Source organism: Schistocerca americana, chromosome 5, assembly GCF_021461395.2.
Source record: "Schistocerca americana isolate TAMUIC-IGC-003095 chromosome 5, iqSchAmer2.1, whole genome shotgun sequence".
In the NCBI taxonomy this organism is placed as follows: Eukaryota; Metazoa; Arthropoda; class Insecta; order Orthoptera; family Acrididae; genus Schistocerca; species Schistocerca americana.
This window is the reverse complement of record NC_060123.1, coordinates 349,472,029-349,494,775: the sequence shown is the minus strand read 5'-3', so window position 1 is coordinate 349,494,775 and position 22,747 is coordinate 349,472,029. Positions and strand designations below refer to the sequence as shown.

Sequence of the window (22,747 nt, the reverse complement as noted above, 5' to 3'; positions counted from 1 at the left end):
CGACTTCTCATCAAATTGCATGCCTATGGTAAACTCAGTTATGCAACTAGATTCGTGATTGCCTGTCTGGAATGTGACAGTTTATAGTAATTAACAGAAAGTAATTGAGTGAAACAGAAGTAATACCTAGCGTTCCCCAAGGAAGTGTTATGGGCCCTCTGCTGTTCCTGACATACATCAACAATTTGGGAGACAATCTGAGTAGCACTCTTAGATTGTTTGCCAATGATGAAAGTCATCAGATGATCAAAACAAATTGCAAAACAAAATAGACAAGATATCTGCATGCTGAAGATTAGATGGGTAGATCGCATAACTAATGAGGAAGTATTGAATAGAATTGGGGAGAAGAGAAATTTGTGGCACAACTTGACTAGAAGAAGGGATCGGTTGGTAGGGCATATTCTGAGGCATCAAGGGATCACCAATTTAGTACTGGAGGGCAGTGTGGAGGGTAAAAATTGTAGAGGGAGACCAAGAGATTGAATACACTAAACAGATTCAGAAGGATGTAGGTTGCAGTAGGTACTGGGAAATGAAGAAGCTTGCACAGGATAGAGTAGCATGAAGAGCTGCATCAAACCAGTCTCAGGACTGAAGACCACAACAACAACAACAACAACAACATCATCTGCATGGCGTGAAAAGTGACAGTTTAACTCTAAATAATGAAAAGTTTGAAGACATCCACATGAGAACCAAAAGGAATTCATTGAATTTCAGCTATAAGTCACACAAATCTAAAGCCTGTAAATTCAACCAAATACTTAGGGATTACAATTGCAGTGGGTTAAATTAGAATGACCGCATAGATAATGTTACGGGCAAAGCAAACCAGAGACTATGATTTATTGGCAGAACACTGGGAAAATGCAACAAGTCTACTAAAGAGACTGCCTACATTATACTTTTATGCCCTTTTCTGGAGTATTGCTGTGCAGTGTGGGATCCACATCAGATAAGATATCGAAAAACTTCAAAGAAACTTGTTATGTACTATCACGAAATAGGGGAGAGAGCGTCACGGATATGATGTGTGAATTGGGGTGGCAATCATTAAAACAAAGGTGTTCTTATGTTGTGGCAGGATCTTCTCATGAAATTTTGATCACCAACTTTTTTCACTAGAGTGAGAAAATATTTTGTTGTTGCCCACCTACATAGGGAGGAATGATGATGATAATAAAATAAGAGAAATCGGAGCTCGCACAGAAAGATTTAAGTGTTCGTTTTTCCCGCACAGTGATAGAGAGTGGAACAGTAGAGAAATGGCTTCAATGAAGCCTCATTGTGAATTGCAGAGTAATCATGTAGAGATTTAAACTTTTGAGGAATTAATCTTGTTTAATCTTCATCTCCCCTCATCCCCACAATTGGCAGGTCTGTCTCATCCTGAAACCTGAGACACCTGCCCTTCCTTTTTAACCTTCCCAACGTCCATCCCCTGGTAGACACTTGTCAGCAATTTTATTTCATATATATATAATTTTTTAATTCTTGTGGGCGAAGGTCCCTTTTGACACACCCAGAAGGCTCGCAACTCTTTAGCAAATATGCACCGGGCAGTCAGTTACTTGTACTGCAATTTTACACCCTGACTATGTCTTCTCTCAGGCTTATACTCTAGGATAGATTTCCTGTTGAGAACATAGCTCACTCGTAGGATGTAGATTATGGCTTTTACCACTTTGTTCCATTTATTTTACACCAAGAGTTGTGGTTAACTTATATCCCGTTCCCATGTCTTTGTTTGAACTACACTTATTTAAAATTTTCACGGAATGTGTGGGCCATGTGGAGCAAGTCACCCAGTACTCAGTGTGCTAGCCATTTCATGTGTGGGCATCGTCAGGTGCCCATAATCGATAGCCTCCTGACCATGCAGAGGTCACACTATTGATGCCTAAGCTGTCACCCAATACCCAGCATGGCAGCCATTTCACATGTGGGTGTCATCCATACATTGGTAGCCTCGTGAACACCAAGGAGTTGCATTATTGATACCTGAGATGTTACCTCCCTGCACTTGCTGAAGAGTAAGTGTCTGTCTGTTTAGCGGCTCTAGGACTCTGGGCAGCGGTCATCAGGCCTGGTAGCCTTTGCTCTGGCTGGCTTGTTTGGAATAGGTGGCACCTTGACAGATACTTGGGATCATGAAATGACTGAAGTTCTCAGCCAGTGGCCATGAGGCTCCAACAGCTTCTTCAGGCAGTTTGCAATTTAGTGCAGATCATTACGACCCTTGGAATTTTCCCTCCTTGAATATGCCATGGGAGGAAAGGAAAACCAGTCGAGACATAGTCGCTCAGTTCATGGTTTGTACCCAAACAGTTGCAGGGTACTTTCTCTGCAGTAAGTCAATGTTTATTGGGTAGAATATCATAAACATATTTAACCGTCTTCCTTTAGTAAATTAAAAAGTTGTTCCATCATAATTAAGATTGCAAATCCTACCCAGTCCTGGGTGTTCCTGTGTTGTAAAAAAGTTGGTGGTGATGTACCTGTTACTACAATACCCCATAAGAACATCAATGTGGTACAGGGATTAAACTTTCGAACACTTGGGGAGGGTAGGGATTCACTCCATACAGCGTGTACATCAAAGCCTGCCAGACAACAAAGTTGGAACTGGTGCAGTCATCCTCACGTATGACAGGGGCTTAACTTCCAGAGAAGGTAAAAATTGTGCTTTAAATGCCACTACTATGGTCGTATGACTTCCCAGTTTACATGCAACCCGATATTGGGAGACTGGCCAGCTGCTTCACAAAAATTCATCACGTGCACTACAACTGTCTTTGTCAGTTGTCAGGCTACCATTTTCCCTGATCCCTGAAGTGTGCAATCCTAATCAAGCAGTAAAAAACCTTATGTCTTGGAGCTTGTGAAAAATATAACTGTATCGAGTCCCACTGATATTGACTATGCCACTGCTATGCCCAGGTTGTTGGCATCAACCTTCTGTAGTTCCACAAATGAACTGGACTATGGAGAAGATAGGAACTTCCTTCTTGTGGTTCCTGCGGCAACATTTTCAGGAATGTCTCCATGTATCCTACCAGAGAAGCACAATTTCCTATGCTAGTGATAGCTCCCATTCGGGAACCATCTCCCCAGAAATCCAAGATCAGCAACCCAGAGGCTGTGGGTCTCAGAGCTGACCACTCTCCTTCCTTTACTACACCCACAGTTGATAATCCCTCGCAAGATCATCAGTACAGTGTTACACTTCTTGTCTGAAGAATTGTGTTTAGATTAGTTGACCATCAGTTAATCATTTCAACCATGCTAGCTTTTCTTGTAACCGGAATACAAGCCATGTCAAATTATTGAAGTGTAGTAGTAAAATATTTCTTTGTTAAACTTGCAGGTCCTTTGTATCAGAATGAGAGAGGGGAGATCAGTTCACTTGTTGCCTAGGAATTGAAGTTTAGTTGATAACAAGACAAAGATGCTGTACATAGGTGGAATTTGTACCAAAATTTAATTCTCTTAGACTGTGATCATACTCTCAAACTACTACTACTACTACTGGCCGTGCAGTTCTAGGCGCTACAGTTTGGAGCCAAGCGACCGCTCTGGTCACAGGTTCGAATCCTGCCTCGGGCATGGAGGTGTGTGATGTCCTTAGGTTAGTTAGGTTTAATTAGTTCTAAGTTCTAGGCGACTGATGACCTAGAAGTTAAGTCGCATAATGCTCAGAGCCATTTGAACCATACTACTACTACTACTACTACTACTACTACTACTAATACTAATAATAATAATAATAATAATACCTTAATATATGAACAGTGTGTAACCTGTTGTTTATTCTTTCTTGTGGATAGATTAAGTTCTTCATTTCATGAGTAAGTACAGTGTAAAAGTAACTTTCAGCTCTGTAAAAGTTTATTGCCTTCTAATTAGATAGACATACACAATACGTACATCATTAGTAGCAGCCAGCCCCAGACCACTACTACATCATTACAGTTTAATTACAGTTATGGTTCATTTTCTTTTTGTCTTGAATTACAATAGTATCAATGTCCGATGGAACCAGAGTTTTGCAGCAGCTGCTGGTAAGATCTTCTCACTATCACTGGCTGTGGTGGTGGGTGGTTCAGCATTATTGGCTGCAAAAGCGAAGACCCTTAATGTCGGCATGTTGTGTCGCCATTGGCCTCAACATTAAACAAAGAAAACAAACATTCATGCAATAAACAGTTCTTATAATATAAAAATTAAGTACATAAATTTAAATCAATTCGCTTTACATTCATAAAATTTAATGATGTTGTCTTCTCACTTGCATTCCCTAAGGTGGTAAGAATTGCATTGTGACAGCTTCCAATAATAAGTTGTTAAAGAGAAGAAGAAGAAGAAGAAGAAGAAGAAGAAGGAGAAGAAGAAACCTTGGGAGAGGGATACACTGGTGACCTCAGAGATGCCAGATCCTCCCATGCCATCAAACTCTGAACTGATGTTTGTTGGTGTTGTTCCACCCTGACAGTGATATTGGTACTTGACTTGTCCTAGCTCCTTCTGACCTAACCAGTTCACCCTCAGTATGATGATCCAATGGAATCGCAATGGCTGTTACTGTCTCCTGCTGGAACTGCAGTTATTTTCCTCTTGTTCTGTGATCCGTGTTACTCTCCAAGAAGTACACTTCACTGATGACCATTCTCCAAGTTTTTGAGATTACTGTGCATTGTGTCAGATCCATACTGGCCCTGTGAGAGCATCTGAAGGGGTCTGTACTCTGGTTTGCACATATATCTTTAGTGTGTGGATTCCCCTCCACACCATTTTTGAAGCAGTAGCAGTGCAAGTGGAAACATTTCCAGCGATTGTGATTTATATTGTTTATTTACTTCTAGGCAGGGAAGTTACATTGAGATGACCTCCTTAATTCAACAACTCTCCTTCCCTTTTCTCCCACTTAGGAATTCCACTGTGCATTGCCCCCTGTCAGGAAGTGCCACTTGTGGCAGGGGCCTTCAGCTTGTTTCCAATTTTGATTTGTTTCTCCTCAGTGATGGTATGCCTGCCCACTTCAGTGCCACGCATGACACCTTTTCAGCTACTGAAATTACAAACTCTTCCCCTGTTCTCAAGGCTTTCCTACAATTGTCACTGCATGATGATCTTTGTGACATCAACCACTTTTCGGTGAACATAGCAGTTATATGCCTCTTTCGCCACTTACACCTGCTCTGTGTCAGATTGCATCAATTAGGCTGTGGGGACATCTCCAATGCAGTCACTCTCAGTGCTGGAACTACTGTCCCCCTCTCTGCAGCCTACTTTGATGCCAGCTGTTGCTGTGATGGGCCAAAGACATTGCAACACTTACTCAGGATCCTCATATGGGCCCTCAACGTCTCAGGTGATGGCCTTCTCAGACTACCCTCATCACTTTTAAGAGGAGTTAGAATAGAAAAAAATTTATTTTCACATTTTAGGATTTTTATTTCATTACAGAATTTGCAATTTTCTGAACAAAATGATATATATATATATATATATATATAGCACTTATAACCTCACATGGGAAGTATTTTATTTTATATTTTTAAATATAATGTACACCGGTTGAAAATGTTAAAATTTTTTATGGGCGTTACTTCAAGATCTAATAAAATCAGTAATTTTTTATGTAGAAGGCTGTGGATTGCTGTGTTATATAGATTAAATAACGTGTTTGTATTGGTAGCACTGTCAAAAACAGTACCGTATCGTATCGTTTCATAGTATATCATAGTATATACAAGTGTTGTATGTCGAAGTGCTAATGTTTTTCTGGGGAAAAGTGATGAATAGATTGGTAAATCTCTCAAAGTAAAGTATGACGTCAAAACGAAGTGTTTTTAAGAAACGTGGGTTTCATGGTAATAGATTTTTGAATAAAGGGAAACATTGTGTTCAACATGCGGCATGTGAAGTTACAGACAATGAAATACTGGCAAACTCATCAGTATCTAGAGAAACACCCATTAGTGCTTCGAAGATTAAAATAAAACATTGTGATGTACAGTTTTCTCAAAACAAACATGATGTAAATGGTTACATGAAGACAGTGAGGTATCAAATGAACTAGCTAGGAAACTTATCATTAATTGTGCCAATTGTAAATATACTCATTCATTTTGGAATTCTGGTAAGAGTAAAGATAATTATTTTGAAGTAAATGTTAGGTGGTTTTATGGATTGAGAGCTACTGGCAAAGGGCACACTGCAGCAGAAACAATGTGTGCCATGATAAATATGCCACACCCACCTTGTAAAATCAACAAGTAAGCAGGATTTATTGGAGCTGCTGTGGAATCTGTTGCATGTGAGTCAATGCAGGGTACTGAAAACAAAGCTGTTGAAATAAATGGTGGTATGACTGACATACCAGTAGCTTTGGAACAGAAGACTCTGAGCTGGTGGAGTGGGCCCAGGGAAGGGGTGGGTGAAGGATATGGACTAACAAAGGCTGAGGACAGAAGGGTCATGGGAATGTAGGGTATATTGCAGGGACAGTTCCCATCTGTGCAGTTTGGCTTAGCTGGTGTTGGTAGGAAGGATCCAGGTGGTGCAGGTTGTGAAGCAGTCATTGAACTGAAGAATGTTGTATTCGGAAGTGTGCTAAGTAACTGGGTGGTCCAGCTTCTCTTGGCCACAATTTGTCAGTGGCCATTCGTACAGACAGACAGCTTGTTGGTTGTCATGCCCATGTAGAACACAGCACAGTGGTTGCAGCTTACATTGTAGATCATGTGACTGCATTAGCAGGTAGCCCTGCCTTTGATGGTATGGTTGATGCTTGTGACTAGACTGGAATAAGTGGTTGTGGGATGTTGTATGGGACAGGTCTCGCTTCTAGGTCTATTATCTAAATTGTTCATTGAGCAACCACAGACAGGCAGGAACATCTCAAGTTTGAAAACCCTTATGAGAAGGAACTTTAGCAAAGAAAACTTTTTAATGTTTGGTTATAATTTATAGCAAAATCAAACAATGGAAACTCCACGTAGGAATATCAACAGTGTAGGAAAAGCTAGATTGCTACTTACCATAAAGAAGGCACATTAAGTCTCAGACAAACACATTTAAAACACGCTTACACACAGCTTTTGGCCACAGCCTTCAACATGTGTGAGCTCATGGCATCCAACTTATGAACACCTTCTTCCAGGAGGCCCAAACAACTGTAATACAATGGCCAGCAATATCAGCTGACATGAACCAGATTGAGTGTGCTTGGGACCAATTGAGACTATCAGTGTGGTACTGCAGGAAGGTTCCTCGCACTCTGGGTGACCACAGGAGAGCTGCCGTTGAAGGGTGGGGCAGGCTTACGGAGCAACATCTCAACACACTGTGGACAGCATGCTGAGGATCAAATATGTTACAATGCATGGGATGAAGCATTACTGTTTTTGTTACCCAAAGCAGATTTTTGTTTCACAGATGCCTACTTTTCAACTGCTGCCCTTTTTTTCTTATTTTGGTGTTATTTCATAGTTAAGGTAGTATTATTCTTTCACTCCCTGCTTCTCTTGAGTCTAAGCCCCCACACATTTGTAGATATGCAGGTGGTGTAAAATTTCTTTTGAGTATGCTTCAGAGGCTATGTAGGCGGTGCGTCTGGTGGTGAAGGAACAGCAGAAAAAGTGGACATTATAATTAAAAGAACAGTGTGTATTTGTATCTGCTGATAATAATTTTTTTGATAATATTGCAGCTTCTATAACTTTTTTTTTATAGATGGAGGGCCCAGAGGATGAGCTAGATGAATTTGCAGCTAAAATAGTTTTTGAGCAACTGCCGGAACCTGTGGAAAAGAAGAAAAACACTTTTGATGAGGCACGAAAGAGACTAATTGATGCAGCTAATTGTGTTTTTGGGTCGTTGAATTGGAATCATGCTGTTGTGACTCAAAATGTTGGTAAGTGTTTGACAGGTATACCATGACTTTCTGAAAACAGTTGTAAAATATTTTAAATCAGGGAGGAAATTTTAAAAGTAACACATGTTATTGTACAAATTAGCTTTGCGTTATCTATGTAACATGTGCGTTCTGGAGCCTTCAACATGTGTGAGCTCATGGTATCCAACTTATGAGCATTATTAATGGTAATAATCTGTGAAATTAAGTTAAGCACAATATGAGTGAGTTCCTTCAAACATATCTTTTTTCTTCAGCATGAAATGGAGTAAACTGAGTATTCAAACATTTAAATTGTATTTTAAGTGGGTTGTCAACAGATAAAAGTATTTCTTTTGTGTGTATTGGGTAAGTTAAACTGCAAGGTAAATTGATTAGATGATGTCTATGTAACATATTAGTTTTAATTAAAAATGAGACTTTAGCAGTGTGTGTTGAACTAGTAACATTTTGAAACACAAACTGCCAACTCCAAACTGTTGAACCATAAAATTCCTTGTGTTTAAAAATGTTTTCCTTCTTTTAGGTATCAGTGACCGAATTCCCTGCTTCTTACTTAAGTGAAACTGAGCACCCCACTCCCTTGCAACTTCCCATGTTTGAGCAGTATTCGATAGGTTTCAGGTTGTGTCACTGCTAGCAACGAGAAGTCAGTTACACATTGACAGTAAGATTAGAAAAAAATTGTAATGACATATTTTAAGGAAATGTCATAGTCATTCAATTGATGTGACTAAAGAATGTACAAAACCGTAACATATATAGTGCCTCCAGCATATTCACTCATTCCATTTCAGAAGCTTGCAAACTGTTGAACTCTTCATGCAGAAGGATCACTGACATTTAAAATGTGCTACTGAAAACATCTGACATTAATTCCAAATCTGCCTATCTATCCTAGTGAAATAAGAATCTGATGATTCAGAAAAACTTCATCTATAATACTCTCCCCATAACAAACAAAAAAGCAGGCTGAAGTTTAGTGCACATTGACAGTAAATTGACTTTGAAGGTGGTTCCCTTGTTGTATTTGACACCTCATTACTTCATGAGCAGGCTGGCAATTTATAGTATGGCCCCACAAAACAACAGTGAATAAATAAATGATGATGATCTTCTGCCCATAAGTTGTAATGATTGGTCCAAAGTGCCTACATTCCTCTTAACAGCATTACAAATGTGCTCAGTCTTCCCAAATCAGGTGACTGAAAGAGTTAAGCAAATATTATCCTATCTATGAAATCTAACGCCGCTCATCATACATATCAACATGTATCTTGATTAAGGAGTTGAAAAAAACCTTGAACTATGTGTCGAGGATCAGTATCAAAATACTCATTCTAATCCCAGTCTTCTGTGATGCAGAACTAGGAAAGGTATTTTGTGTGGGGCAATGCATCTCTGTGCTACAGTGCGGAGGTAGATGTGTGTTTTCCCCCTCCCATGTGCACAGCCATTGTCATGACATATGTCATAAGTTATTTACTACACTGAACTGCCCAGTTTACAGGGTCCCAATTATTTCTCACTCTCCAATATGGCAGCTATCTCTCATTTAATAGCTTATCAACTGTATGATCTATTTTATGGACTAGGGTGTGCTACATACAGCAGTCAAGTAGACTGGAAGTAATAACACATTTATTCAAGACAGAATTACAGGAAGAAATAACATTATGACACAACTGTAGAGTTTATGTTGGTTACAGGAAGACTTAGCGAGTAACCACTTATGGAGTTACTAGAGGAGATACCAGCAGGCTGATAACTCCATTGACGATGCGTGATGCAAGCTTAACAGTGAGGCGTAGCCAAAGGCTAGGTCTGTGAGTGAGTCCGTTGAAAGAGGGATTAATTAGATTTGCAGGAGTTGGCACCAGTGAGGAGCTACTCTGAATGAAGACCACAGAGCATTCAGTGGAATTACTTGGTATAACTCCTGCAATGACTGGCTTGTTGGAGACAGTGCACTGACCTCCGTGCTGCTGAAGCAAAGGTATACAATGCGGACTATTTTCAGGTATGTGACTTGTGGAGGGAAATAGTTCCATGCAGGCGTCTGCTCCTGATGTAAACTGGAACACATCCAGATGCCAAGAGTAGTGCCTGCAGTATTGGTATCTTGAGTTTCCAGCGATAACAAACAGCATTGTATTTGTTGTTGTGGTGGCTTGCTACCTGGAACTGTTATCATCATAGCTCACTTGTGGATGTGTGTACAAGAAGTGGATGATGCTTGAGGCCAGATCATTTGCAGACACAGGTGTACGTGCAGTTGCTGTCCCTTCAAAATGTAGGAGCAGATACTGCATCCCTTCTTCCCAAGATGGTGGAGTCATCTTGCTTGTAGCTGAAGAGCCTACATTCACTTCGCACTTTGGGAGTAATTGGTGCAGGCCTGTATAACCTCCGTCCTAGGGGGGAGGGAGGAGCCACATTGACAGGTCACCACAGTGGAAGTGGTGCACCCCCCCACCCCCCACCCCCCACTCCTTCGGCCGACATAGGCATCTGAAAATGTTGAGGGAGCCAATGGCGGTTGCGGCCCAGCCCCTATAACTTGTTCCTGAGTTGGGAGGCATCACCACGCAGAAGTCGTGGACGGTATGGGCACAATGGCCAACAGCGGAGTGGGCAGGAACATGTGCATCTGGAAAAAGAAACAGATGAAGGCCAGCACATCATGGAAGGATTGATGGTGTAGAGTGGCCAGGAAGTAAGTGAAAAGAAATAGAGCACAGCACCAGAGGAATCAGTTGTGTGTGAAGCCGCCAGAGGATCCGACGTAGAGAAAGCACAGAAGGAAGGGGCTTAAGCACTGGAAGACTGGTCTGTTTTGAGCTCACTGCCATGTGTGCATGAGAGCAGGGAAAAGAAGAGAGTAGAGTGCTGGAGAAAAAAACTCCAATGAGTGCTTGCTGCTGGAGCATGCATAGGAGCTCAAAGAAAATTGTATGCCTGGGTGAGGAATTGAGGAATGGAGGGTCCTGTTGATCCAAGAAGCCTGGTGGAAGGAGGACAATGCGCCGGAGGAACCCACTGCTTGTGAGGCTACCGCAGTCTGGCAGAGCTCTGGAGATGACTGATTCTTGGAGGTGATGGACTCTTGAAACCCCGGAGACAGTTGGCCACAGAGATGGTTGGGCCCAGAGACGGATTTATTTCTAAGTACATAAACCGCAAACCGCCATGGAGAGTGCCATATAACAGTACTAGTAATTTCTTTTCCTGCTCCAGTCGCAAATAGGGAAGGGAAAAACCACTGTCTATTGGCCTCTGTACAAGTCCTGATTTATCTCATCGTATATTTATGGTCCTTATGCAAATGTACATTAATGGCAGTAAAATCAACCCAAAGTCAGCCCCAAATAACAGTTCTCTCAATTTCCACAATTACCTCTCAAAAAGATCATCATTATTTCTCCAGCACTTGGGTTCGTGGTACATCTCCATAACACTTGCGAGCTGATCGAACAAATCTAGCAGCTTGCTTCTCAATTGCTACAATGTCTTCCTTTAAACTGACACACAAACAGCACACAAGGCTGTGTCGCTGAAGTGTTCTATACACTGTCTCCTGTATAGATGACCTACGCTGCCTCAGAATTCTTCCAATAAAGCTAAGTTGAGCATTCACCTTCCCTATTATCAACCTGATATGCTCATTCCATTTCACACCGATTTGCAACGTTATGGCTAGATATTTAATTGATGTATCAAGTGGCACATTGCTGTATTCAAACAATACAGGATTGTTTTTCCTACTCATCCACATTAATGTACATTTTTCTACATTTGGAGCAAGCTGTCATTAATCACATCAATTAGAACCTGGAGACGGATGACCCTCGTTAGTTAGTTAGTTAGTTAGTGACATGTTCCATAGATCATTTGAACGATTCTTTTATCAAAATGCTGTGGAGCGAGTGAGTCATTTTACAGCATATGTATATATTATTAGTGTTAGTTTTGATGAAAAAGGATGTGATGGGGTGTTACAGAGTCTATGCTTTGGCAAACAGAAGTTACTTGGGGGAAAGAACAATAGCACTTCCTGTTGGCCTCTTACATAGAGCAATTTTGTGTTTGATTGCAAGCAGTGTCCATGCCCTTTTGAACTCCTACTTCCATTTTTACTGGTCAGTATAACATCTCAGTCTGTTTAGAATGCCAGAATTCTTAAGGAAATTACCGTATTTACTCGAATCTATGCCACACCTGAAAAATGAGACTCAAAATTGAGGAAAAAAAAATTTTCCCGAATCTAAGCCGCACCTGAAATTTGAGACTCGAAATTCAAGGGGAGAGAAAAGTTTTAGGCCGCACCTCCAAATCAAAACAAGGTTGGTCCGTTAAAATATGAGACACAATTTACGTCGAATGAATGACGATACAGCTATAGTAGTTTGGTTCGAGTTGTAAGCTTAGCATTTCAGCTTTACCAGGTAGCCATTGCTATGCGTCAGACGCTCCGTCCGTATTTATACGGGTATCCTCCCTTTTTCACGTGCTTCACCTGGTTTGAATTGATTGCTTTTTTTCTTTGATCTGATAAGTGCCGTTCTCTTTGTTATAGGTGTTTTCGTCACTCTAATCTGAAAATGCATTACTGTACTGTGTCATGCATCGTTTGTCGCATTCAGATAATGAGTGTTTACGGCTTGTTGCCGCTCGCGGCATGGCTTGCTTTTGTGCACGCTACTGCGCTTATAATAAAAGAGAGAGAGAGAGAGAGAGAGAGAGAGAGAGAGAGGAATCGCCTCATTAGCGAAACAATGGCAAGAGACTGCTATTTGTTGTTACTTACACTGCTGCTTTCTTTGATAATGATCAACAAGAACCAAATAATAGACAGCGTATGATAGATGATGTTCTGAACGAGAGTTTGGCGAAAATTTTTCTTCGTTTGAAAATCTTTGCAGACGCCTCTTTAGTACATTACATTCTGCACAGAAATTAGTCATCTTAGATTTAAAAATGTAGTCAGTTGCCCTGCTTCATTTCTGACTGTATCACTTTTAGGCATAAGTATAATACGAATATAAACATTACATGATATGTATATTGTTTCGCGTTTGCTGTTGTCTCACTCTAGTTTCGTAGTTTATTAGGTAGACTGGATTTAAATGAGATACCAGCAAACATGAAAGAATACATGGCAAAATGTTTATATTCGTATTATTCTTATGGTGAAGAGAATATTGCATGTGATTAACAATTCATAAAAGTTCCTATTAACAACTGCGTCTTCTCACAGGTAGGAAAAAATTCGGAACGTAGAGTTGGCCATATTGACAAACATCCCAAACAGTCTTGCCAGTTGGATTTTCGTAGTACATCAAAATGCTGCTACATTTGAAGATGAACAATACGGAATTTGTATTTGCTTCGTTGGATAATGTATGAAAATGCAGTGGTCGAAACTCGGGGCGGAGAAAAAAGCTCTCCTTCCACCTTTTTTTTTTTTTTTAAATTGATTTACTGACGCAGAGGTTTTGGCGCCAGTATTTATCTTTGTGCCTGCAAAGCATGCCTCTGTAGCGCTACATATATTCGACGGCAGAAGTTAGTTGTGGCGGCACCTACCAACATTTTTCAGAACTTCCACTAACTTTGCACTCGATTCTAAGCCGCAGACGGTTTTTTGGATTACAAAAACCGGAAAAAAAGTGCGGCTTAGATTCGAGTGAATACGGTAGTGGAGATGCATTAGTTGTCTTTTTAAAAGTAATTTCTTGAAAATCGAATGCAGAGCACACACTGACACTAAAAGCTTGAAAATGAAAACGTCGCTAGTAGTTTCATGACAGAGGAAACCAGTGCACTCAAAAAAAGGAAAGTTGAGACCTTGTAAAGACACTAACAAAATAAAAAAATCCAGTTTCCTTTTGGTAGTGACCTATGAGATGTATATAATGAAAACTGTGACATCAAAAAGAGGAACTGTGCTCTTCAACTTTGTGCCCTGCGCTGAACTACGCAAGACACATATAATGTTTTTGTGCTATCCTGATGACTTCTTCGCTGCCACCCAAAACTCATAATGATTGGTCAAAGCCATCTCTCAGGCATAAATACGCTATTGATGGCATTCTTAATAGACTCGGTAAGATTGAAGGGAGATGATCTGAGGTGCATATAGGCACCCTCACTTCCATGGAGTGTTTCTCAAATTGTTCTGACGTAGTTTGTGAGTGATGGCTGGTACCTTGTTGTGCTGGATGTGCAGATCATCTGCAGCAGGGCTTAATTTTGGCTGGAACAGTGTTCTAGCACCTCCCAGGGAAAGGTTTTTTAATTCACTGGAAAAAGTTGGCATCGGAGATTTAAAATAGTCCTGGTGTGTTAAATAACAAAATAACTGTAATTTACTGCTGCACCGGCATTGTAGACAGGGGTGTGGAGCAAGGTGCGCGCGCGCACACACACACACACACACACACACACACACACACACACACACACACACAGTTTTTATACTGAATATTGTGGTTTTATTGTTTTCATTGTAAGAAGTGATGATTCAAAAACCTGAATTTCAGACAGTAGGTAAAAAAATGGATGTAGATCATTAGACAGTAGATTCGTGAGATTTGTGTATTGTTTGCAATTGAAAAATGATGATAAATTCATCAGGGGCTCATTTTTGTCCTAGTTAACATCCCCCACAAGAGAACACTCTGAATATAGGAATATGGTTGTTTCTTTACAACACCCAACTTTTCTCAAAAGGAATTACTAAAAGACATTTTTCCCATGCTCCACTAAATTTTATAAAGAAAATTTTCATTTTATCCTGTTGTAACATCTGTTCTTATACATTGTGAGTTTTGTTCAGCAGCTAAAGTATCTTCAGCCGCACTGACACCTTGATACTTTGTCATTTCCAGCACCACAGACTTATGATAACGTGTATCTTCTCCATAATCTTTCATGGCATTTAACAACTTCATCATATCTGAGATTTCACTCTGTTCATTGCCTGACAAAAATTCTTTATTTAAGCCAATATAATACCCTGTCTCTTCATCGTCTTTGTCTCCATTTCTCAACTTTTCTGAATCTTTGTTTGAACCATTATCCCGCCAGAAAAGTATTAGTTATCCCATTGCTTATCATGCCCTCATCCTTCTCATGTACTTCTATTTCCTCAATCCCTCCATACATGTATTGCATTCCTGGTTCCTAATTCATTCATTCCCCTCACTCACACCCCCCCTACCCTAGTAATTGATTGAACAGCACACTTCCTCTAAACAACTCATCAACTGTTCTTTCTTTATCTTTTTGATTTTATAAGTACCATATAAAACCCTTTACAAAATCCATCACCTGGCAGTTTTTCTTACCTGAAACACTTTCACTTCTTTGCAGTCACAATTCTGACTTTTAAAAATTATTGCTTCATTTGGTCCCTATATTAAAACCATCATATACTCTCACATTGTGAACTGCCAACAGAGAGGTCCTCAGTTTAACGAGTTATTTCTTGCCTCATAGAGCTTATATGGTTATTAGGATTGATAGTGCTCCCTTCAAAATCATTATTATCATTTCTGTCTATTGAAGTACTGATTTCCTCGTATAGGTCACCTTTCTGCATAATTATTTTGGTAATTATAGCCTTTACTAATCCCTTGTTTATAAGTTTGCCATCCGTCCAGTTTTTTTCTCCCAAAGTCGAAGTTTTGTTTATTTCCTCAGTCAAGTTCCCTATCCAGTTTGTCCATATATTTCAAAAATTGTTCAACTTAATCATTTGCTCCATAAACCAAACCTCAACATATCCTTTCAGGTAATGTCCTCTTTAACATGAGAGTCTGTGTTAATTCATCAAAAAGTTGATTTAAGTGTACCAAACTTTTCAACTGAGTTTTGCAAAATTATTTCATACGTCACTTCTGATCTCTATTAGTGTATTACATTTAGAAGCTCACTCTAGATCGTAGCCTGCTCTGATTCTGATCAAAACTTTTTCAAAAAATTCCTTTTTAAACTCATCAAGTGTTAAGTTTTGACAATTAATGTGGTTAGCCCAAGACAGTGCTTCTCCCTCAAGAAATTATTTTACAGATTTGCATTTTACTTCACTACTCTTTTAGGAAGGATGTTGCCTTACAATTTTGCATAAAGTCTATTGGGTGCAAAAATTTCCATCCCTATAAAAAGATTTCATTGGCATATTTGACCACATATTGTACCCAATACTAACGAAAATTTTTGAACATGCTTCCTTTTGGAATTGTCTCAATTACTTTTTGGACGATACCACATTCTCTTTCAGAGCTAACACACTACCTTTACAATGGCCATCAGTATAATTTACAAACTTTTCCACTTCTTCAATCTTCTTACCTAATTATTAGTATGGACATTGGTATGACTGTTGACAGTTTAAATTTGACAGCTCAGTTTTGAAAGGATATTAGAAATTTCATTTGTGAGATCAGGTTCCACCACTGCCACCTTCAGTGCTGTTCATAGCAACCTGGATTCTGTGGAAGTTACTCTGTCGCCTACATCATTCACTCTTCAAGTCAAATTAACTACTTTTCACTTCCATGACAAGTGGTCTAGAGATTCGCACATGACCATCTGGATTTAGATGAAATTTTGTGTGAAAATTCCCACATGCACCCAGTAAACATTGGTAAAGACCACCAACTCGGTACTTGCAGAGAAAGTCATTTTTTTTATCTCATAGTGTGGCTTTCAACAATGTACCACTGAGTTTTCTGGAACTTTGAGACATAATAGCTCTATCAGTGTTTCCTTGAAAGAAGCAAAAGTAGACCGTGTTGGACAAACCTTTTGCACTTGTTAAGTGAAACAATAAAGATTTCGTGGGCAATTTGTGTATGGGTAATCTGATGCAAAGTAGGTCGGAAAAATAACAGATTGGAAAAAATGTTGAAGTTTAGGTTTTTATATCCCTGGAAGTAAGTGCATGACAAACCTGAAACTTTACACAAGATCTTGGAATACAAAATTTCATTCTTCTACTGATTTACAATAGTTTACAAATCAAGCACAAAGGTGATGCTTTTTACAAAAATGCCAAGAACGTGTATTTTTAGCTCACTTTTACAAAAAGTATTTTCTCCATACACCTTTAAAGCTTTTCACTAAAAAGGCCATGTTCCAAACTACCTAAAAAAAGTGATTTGTTTTTGGAATGCCGGTGTATAAGGCCCAGAAAAGCAGCAGCAAGGGGAAGGCATAGTGAAAATGTGTCCCATATTCCATTGGTACTTATATCTGATTTATTTTGTTATGTTTTACAATTGTTTAGCACTCTCTGGGAAAGGTAATACCAAAAGTCCTGATAAACAGAAAGCGAGCTTGAGTCAGAAGAACTGGAAAAACTACAAAATAAATAAATAAAACCTAGCTGTCCTTTGTCATGACTTGCAAGGCACTGGAGGCAATAGTAGTTAAAATTGTTGCAGAAGAGCTGCACCTTACACACCCAATAAATTGTTCTCAAGTTTTACACCATTGTTACAGTGTGTAAATTTTGGTGAAGTTCATAGCAGTACACATGAAATTTTTAGAAAAGTGATTCATGTTAATGAGAAGTTTGAATGTGTGTTTTTATTTTGTAATACTATTGATGTGCTAGAGTAATCCTGGTTTGAAGTACAGCGTATTTTGTGTTTATATACTTTGCAGCTTATGTAGAACATTACCGTACTGATGGTACACTACTGGCCATTAAAGTTGCTACATCATGAAGATGACGTGCTACAGACATGAAGTATAACCGACAGGAAGAAGATGTTGTGATATGCAAATGATTAGCTTTTCAGAGCATTCACACAAGGTTGGCGCCAGTGGCGACACCTACAACATGCTGACATGAGGAAAGTTCCCTACCGATTTCTCATACACAAACAGCAGTTGACCGGCATTGCCTGGTGAAACATTGTTGTGATGCCTCATGTAAGGAGGAGAAATGTGTACCATCACGTTTTCGACTTTGATAAAGGTTGGATTGTAGCCTATCGTGATTGCAGTTTATTGTATCGCCACATTGCTGCTTGTGTTGGTTGAGATCCAATGACTGTTAGCAGAATATGGAATCGGTGTGTTCAGGAGGGTAATAGGGAATGCTGTGCTGGATCCAAACGGCCTCATATCACTAGCAGTCGAGATGACAGGCATCTTATCCGCGTGGCTGTAACGGATTGTCCAGCCACGTCTCGATCCCTGAGTCAAGAGATGGGGATGTTTGCAAGAAGACAACCATCTGCACGAACAGTTCGACAACGTTTGCAGCAGCATGGACTATCAGTTCGGAGACCATGGCTGCAGTTACCCTTGACGCTCCATCAGACAGAAGCGCCTGCAATGGTGTACTCAACGACGAACCTGGGTGCATGAATGGCAAAACGTCATTTTTTCGGATGAATCCAGGTTCTGTTTACAGCTTTATGATGGTCGCATCTGTGTTTGGCGACATCGCGGTGAACTCACGTTGGAAGCGGATATTCGTCATCGCCACACTGGCGTATCACCTGGCGTGATGGTATGGGGTGCCATTGGTTACACGTCGTGGTCCCCTCTTGTTCGCATTGACGGCACTTTGAACAGTGGATGTTACATTTCAAATGTGTTACGACCCATGGCTCTACCCTTCATTCGACCCCTGCGAAACCCTACATTTCAGCAGGATAATGCACGACTGCATGTTGCAGGTCCTGTACAGGCCTTTTTGGATACAGAAAATGTTCAACTGGTGCCCTGGCCAGCACATTCTCCAGATCTCTCACCAATTGAAAACGTCTGGTCAATGGTAGCGGAGCAACTGGCTCGTCAGAATACGTCAGTCACTACTCTTGATGAACTGTGACATTGTGTTGAAGCTGCGTGGGCAGCTGTACCTGTACACTCCATGCAAGCTCTGTTTGACTCAATGCTCAGGCGTATCAAGGTCGTTATTACAGCCAGAGATGGTTGTTCTGGGTACTGATTTCTCAGGATCTATGCAACCAAATTGCGTGAAAATGTTATCACTTGTCAGTTCTAGTATAATATATTTGTCCAATGAATACCTGTTTATCATCTTCATTTCTTCTTGGTGTAGCAATTTTAATGGCCAGTAGTGGAAATTCTATAAATGTGTTGCTATAGTCCATGATGGTTTAACCACTGCATATTTCTTTCATTGCTGTGCAGCAGCAGCATCAGGCTAGTTTCTGCCTGATAAGGGGTTCTTTACACTTGATCCCAAGCGTGATAAGGATTTGTTTCCACAGGGTCTCGGCCTTATGATACATGTAAGTGTCCTTTCCCAAAGCTGGAAGAGGTCTCTTTTAGAATCCTAAGCTTACGTTTATTCCAAGATACTTGAATTTTGTACAGGTTTCATTAATTTGCTGGGTGACAAACATGATGAAAACTGTACTGCCAGTCAAGAGATGTCACTGATATAGCTTAATTACAATAACGTGCTGTGCTGGAACCCAGCTCTTGTTGCTTTTTTGGGGTCACTAAATTGAATTTGCATATGAGTGTATAAAGCTGGATTCCTGCATCGTGCATACATTTCCCTTAAATTGCAGAGCAACAATCTTTTCTGCATGTATGTTCTTGTCAATTTTCAGGGAGTGCTAGAATATCCTTCTCTGTCTTAAGCTTTTGAGCACACTTTACTTTTCTTGCTGATACTCCAGAATGTCTTGCTGTTTCTCTTTGCCCAGAATTTGGGTGCCAAGGTTAAAATTTGTATCTGTTCTTTATGATTGGATTCCCCTATCTTGCCCTTCAGTTCAGTCAACAAATATGCATAGTCAACCTGGTTTCCACATTTCTTGCTTTTACTGGTTTGTTCAGTTTGCCATTTTACAACCATAGCATTTGTAATGTGATTTCCAATCCCACTATGTGGCTTTTCGAATTTTCTGCTTCATATACTGAGCCTTTGTCTCTGGTGCCCACTACTTGTCTCAAGGATGAGTACTGATGATAAGACAGTGGTTAACACTTCATTTGGTGTGACTTCATCATTACACTGTGATGATGAGGCTGTCAAAACTGCCTCCAGATATTTATTTGATACAGTCTTGCAAGCTGGACAAATTTTCTTACCTGGCTGTATGTTGTGAATAAAAGTGAGCATCTTCATCGTAGAACAAGCCTTATCTGCTGTTTCAGTATTACCTTTCTGAATTCCTGTCTGTACATTATGATCCTTTTTGTCAAAGGGCTCAAAGCATTTTAGTTTTATTTTATTTATTTATTTTTGTAAATTCTCATATTAAGACAGCAACAAAGCTTCATGGTACAAACAAACGTGAATAGTTCCAGCGTTCCTTCAGAGCATCAGACTCGTAACTCTTGTTCGCATTAACTAAAATTGGTAAACAATCTCAAAGCAGTTTTTTTCCCCATAGCAAATGACATGACACGTTGATGCTCCAACTGCTTGCCTAATTGAGCAGAAAGGCAAGCTACTCCCATCTGGGTCTGTTTCTACTTAATTGCAAAAGTATTACTTGCAAAACACCACTGGCTCAAATGGTGGCTCAAATGGCAGCCAAACTACAACTGAATGAAATTGTGCACATTAAATAATACTGGTATAAAATAAAATAGACATGTAACAATATTATGAAAAGGAAAGTTGCTACTCACCATATAGTGGAGATGCTACCCCTTCCCCTCCACGCCCCAGCCTCCTCCTTGACCTCACCTGGTCACCACTCCTCTTTCCTTTTCATAATATTGTTACATTCCATCCTGGTTTTCCATTGTTTGGTAAAATACACATGTATATAGTTAAGAAAAAAAAAATCAAACGTAGTATTATTACAAATATAGATCTGGTTGCATCATCTTATAAAGTTACTCTGTGCTGTAAGAAACCACTCACTGTGCTGCAAATACAACTATAAAATGCAGATTGTTTCAACAAGGCTTCACAAGACTGAACCAGACAGAAACATAGCTTGTTGTCAAAGTAATTGTTGACACAATATTTTTTTTAAAATGGGTACCTTCTGATATTTTTCATGTGCAATTAGTCAGTTAAATACTTACAGGTAGCATATTTGTTTGAAGGTACTGAAATACAGACTTATCTTAAGATCCATTAACACACTAATTTCACATAAAAAAATCATAAGATAAACATTTAACAGAGAATTAAGTACTCAACAATATTTATCATGAAAATTTTTATCGTGCAAGGCATAGTTCAACACATAGGAAAATGACTGATAAGACGCAACCAAAATATTACATTTTTCAAGTGTGGTTACATATGACATTAAAGTCACAAAAGAGAGAGAACATTGTTCTCCTTATTAGATTCTTTGTGGCCTTTTATTTTTTTTTAAGTATGTAGCTGAAACATGAAGATGTTCAAAAAATTGAAAAATAAATTATCTTTTTTTGCCAGTTTTTAGAGTTTTTTGCCGCAGGCTCTCCTCCTGTTCATTAGGACATCCTATTTTACTTCCCTCAGATACTAATAAATAATTGTAAGACATAATAAAAAGTGGCAGATTTGAATACCTGCAGAGTATCACCATAGTTTTGCTGCACTAGCATCGTGTCATCGGATTTTTGGGGCCTTATATGCTCCCATTGCAAAACCAAATGTAGTTTTCTTAAGTGGTTTAGAACATTTTTTGTTTAGTGAAAACGTCATACAAACATGTGCAGAAAATTTGACCTTGATTTGTAAACTATTGAAAAGTAATAGGAGAGTGCAATTTTATATTCTAACACCTTGTTTCGGTATGTGCAATGTTTCAAGTTTATGCTGCAATTATGTCCTGAGAGATAAAAAGCTAAGCTTCACTTTTTTTGTTTTCAATTGGCTATTTTCTCAGCCGACTTCGCGTCAAATTGTCTATATGAAAATTACTCTTGAAATTTTCTATTATTATTCCATTTTAGAGAGCACAAAATATGGTTTATGATTGCATAGCTTTGTTTCTTTCAAGAAAATGTTGCCATAGACATTATGTCTCAAAGTTGGTGAAAACTCGAAGGATACACTGTTGAAAGTTAGGCATTGGGGTCCAACAGATGTATTAAATTAGAGAAAGTAAAGTTTTTCCAAGGTTCATTGGGAACATGTGCGAATGTTCATAAAGAATTTCGTCAAACTCCTTGACAGTCATGTGGAAAATTTTTCCCTGATTAGACAATTTGGCATGGAATGGTCCAGCTGCTACTTACTCAGTTCACTTCTAAACTCAGCTATCTGAAAATTCAGTTCACTGGTTGTTTTATTATTTGTTTGTGAAGTCTTGTTATCTGTTTAGCAAATGTCTTAATGAAATGTTATCTGTGGCAGAACCACCTTGGGAGATCAGCCGAGTGATGTATCATCGTGTCACAACATTTCATAAGTTTTCATCTCCATGCACTTCGCCTGATCCCCAAAGAAGATTGTTTTCATTGGAATATGTCAGGAAAGTCTTCAATCAAATGGGTTGTTATCTGTTTGGCGAAGTTCTTCTGAAATCCTCATTTTCTTAAATGTTTTTTCTAGCATACTATCCTTCCCTGATAAAACATTGCTCACACTTTGATGCTCTGCAGTATTTAGAACTGTCTCTGAAAATACTGTTGTTTGTACGGTACAGGCTTTCAGGGCTTGTATTATTATCAGAACTTCCATGCAGGACTCTAATACAGAAACTACTCTTTCGTGAACAACGTTCTGACAGACTGCTTTGCAGTCACCTCTTAGCTTTACTACTTCTGCCGGTGCTTCTCTTCTGCTTCCAAACTTAGCAGAAGTTATCCTGCATCTCTTGCCTATCTAGCACTCCTGGAAAAAAGGATATTTTATTTTGGCGAAATGGCCTA

At 39.4% G+C, this 22,747-nt stretch overlaps 1 protein-coding gene across 2 annotated transcripts in view; it reads left to right on the top strand.

The window, feature by feature from the left end:
- LOC124615291 (DNA repair protein RAD52 homolog) overlaps nt 1-22,747 on the top strand; it is an 81,612-nt gene that overhangs the window by 33,377 nt on the left and 25,488 nt on the right. For both annotated transcript variants that reach the window (XM_047143068.1, XM_047143067.1), the window contains one exon: nt 7,741-7,921. In XM_047143068.1, the coding sequence (XP_046999024.1) occupies nt 7,741-7,921 (181 nt within the window). The remainder of the gene's footprint in view (nt 1-7,740; nt 7,922-22,747) is intronic.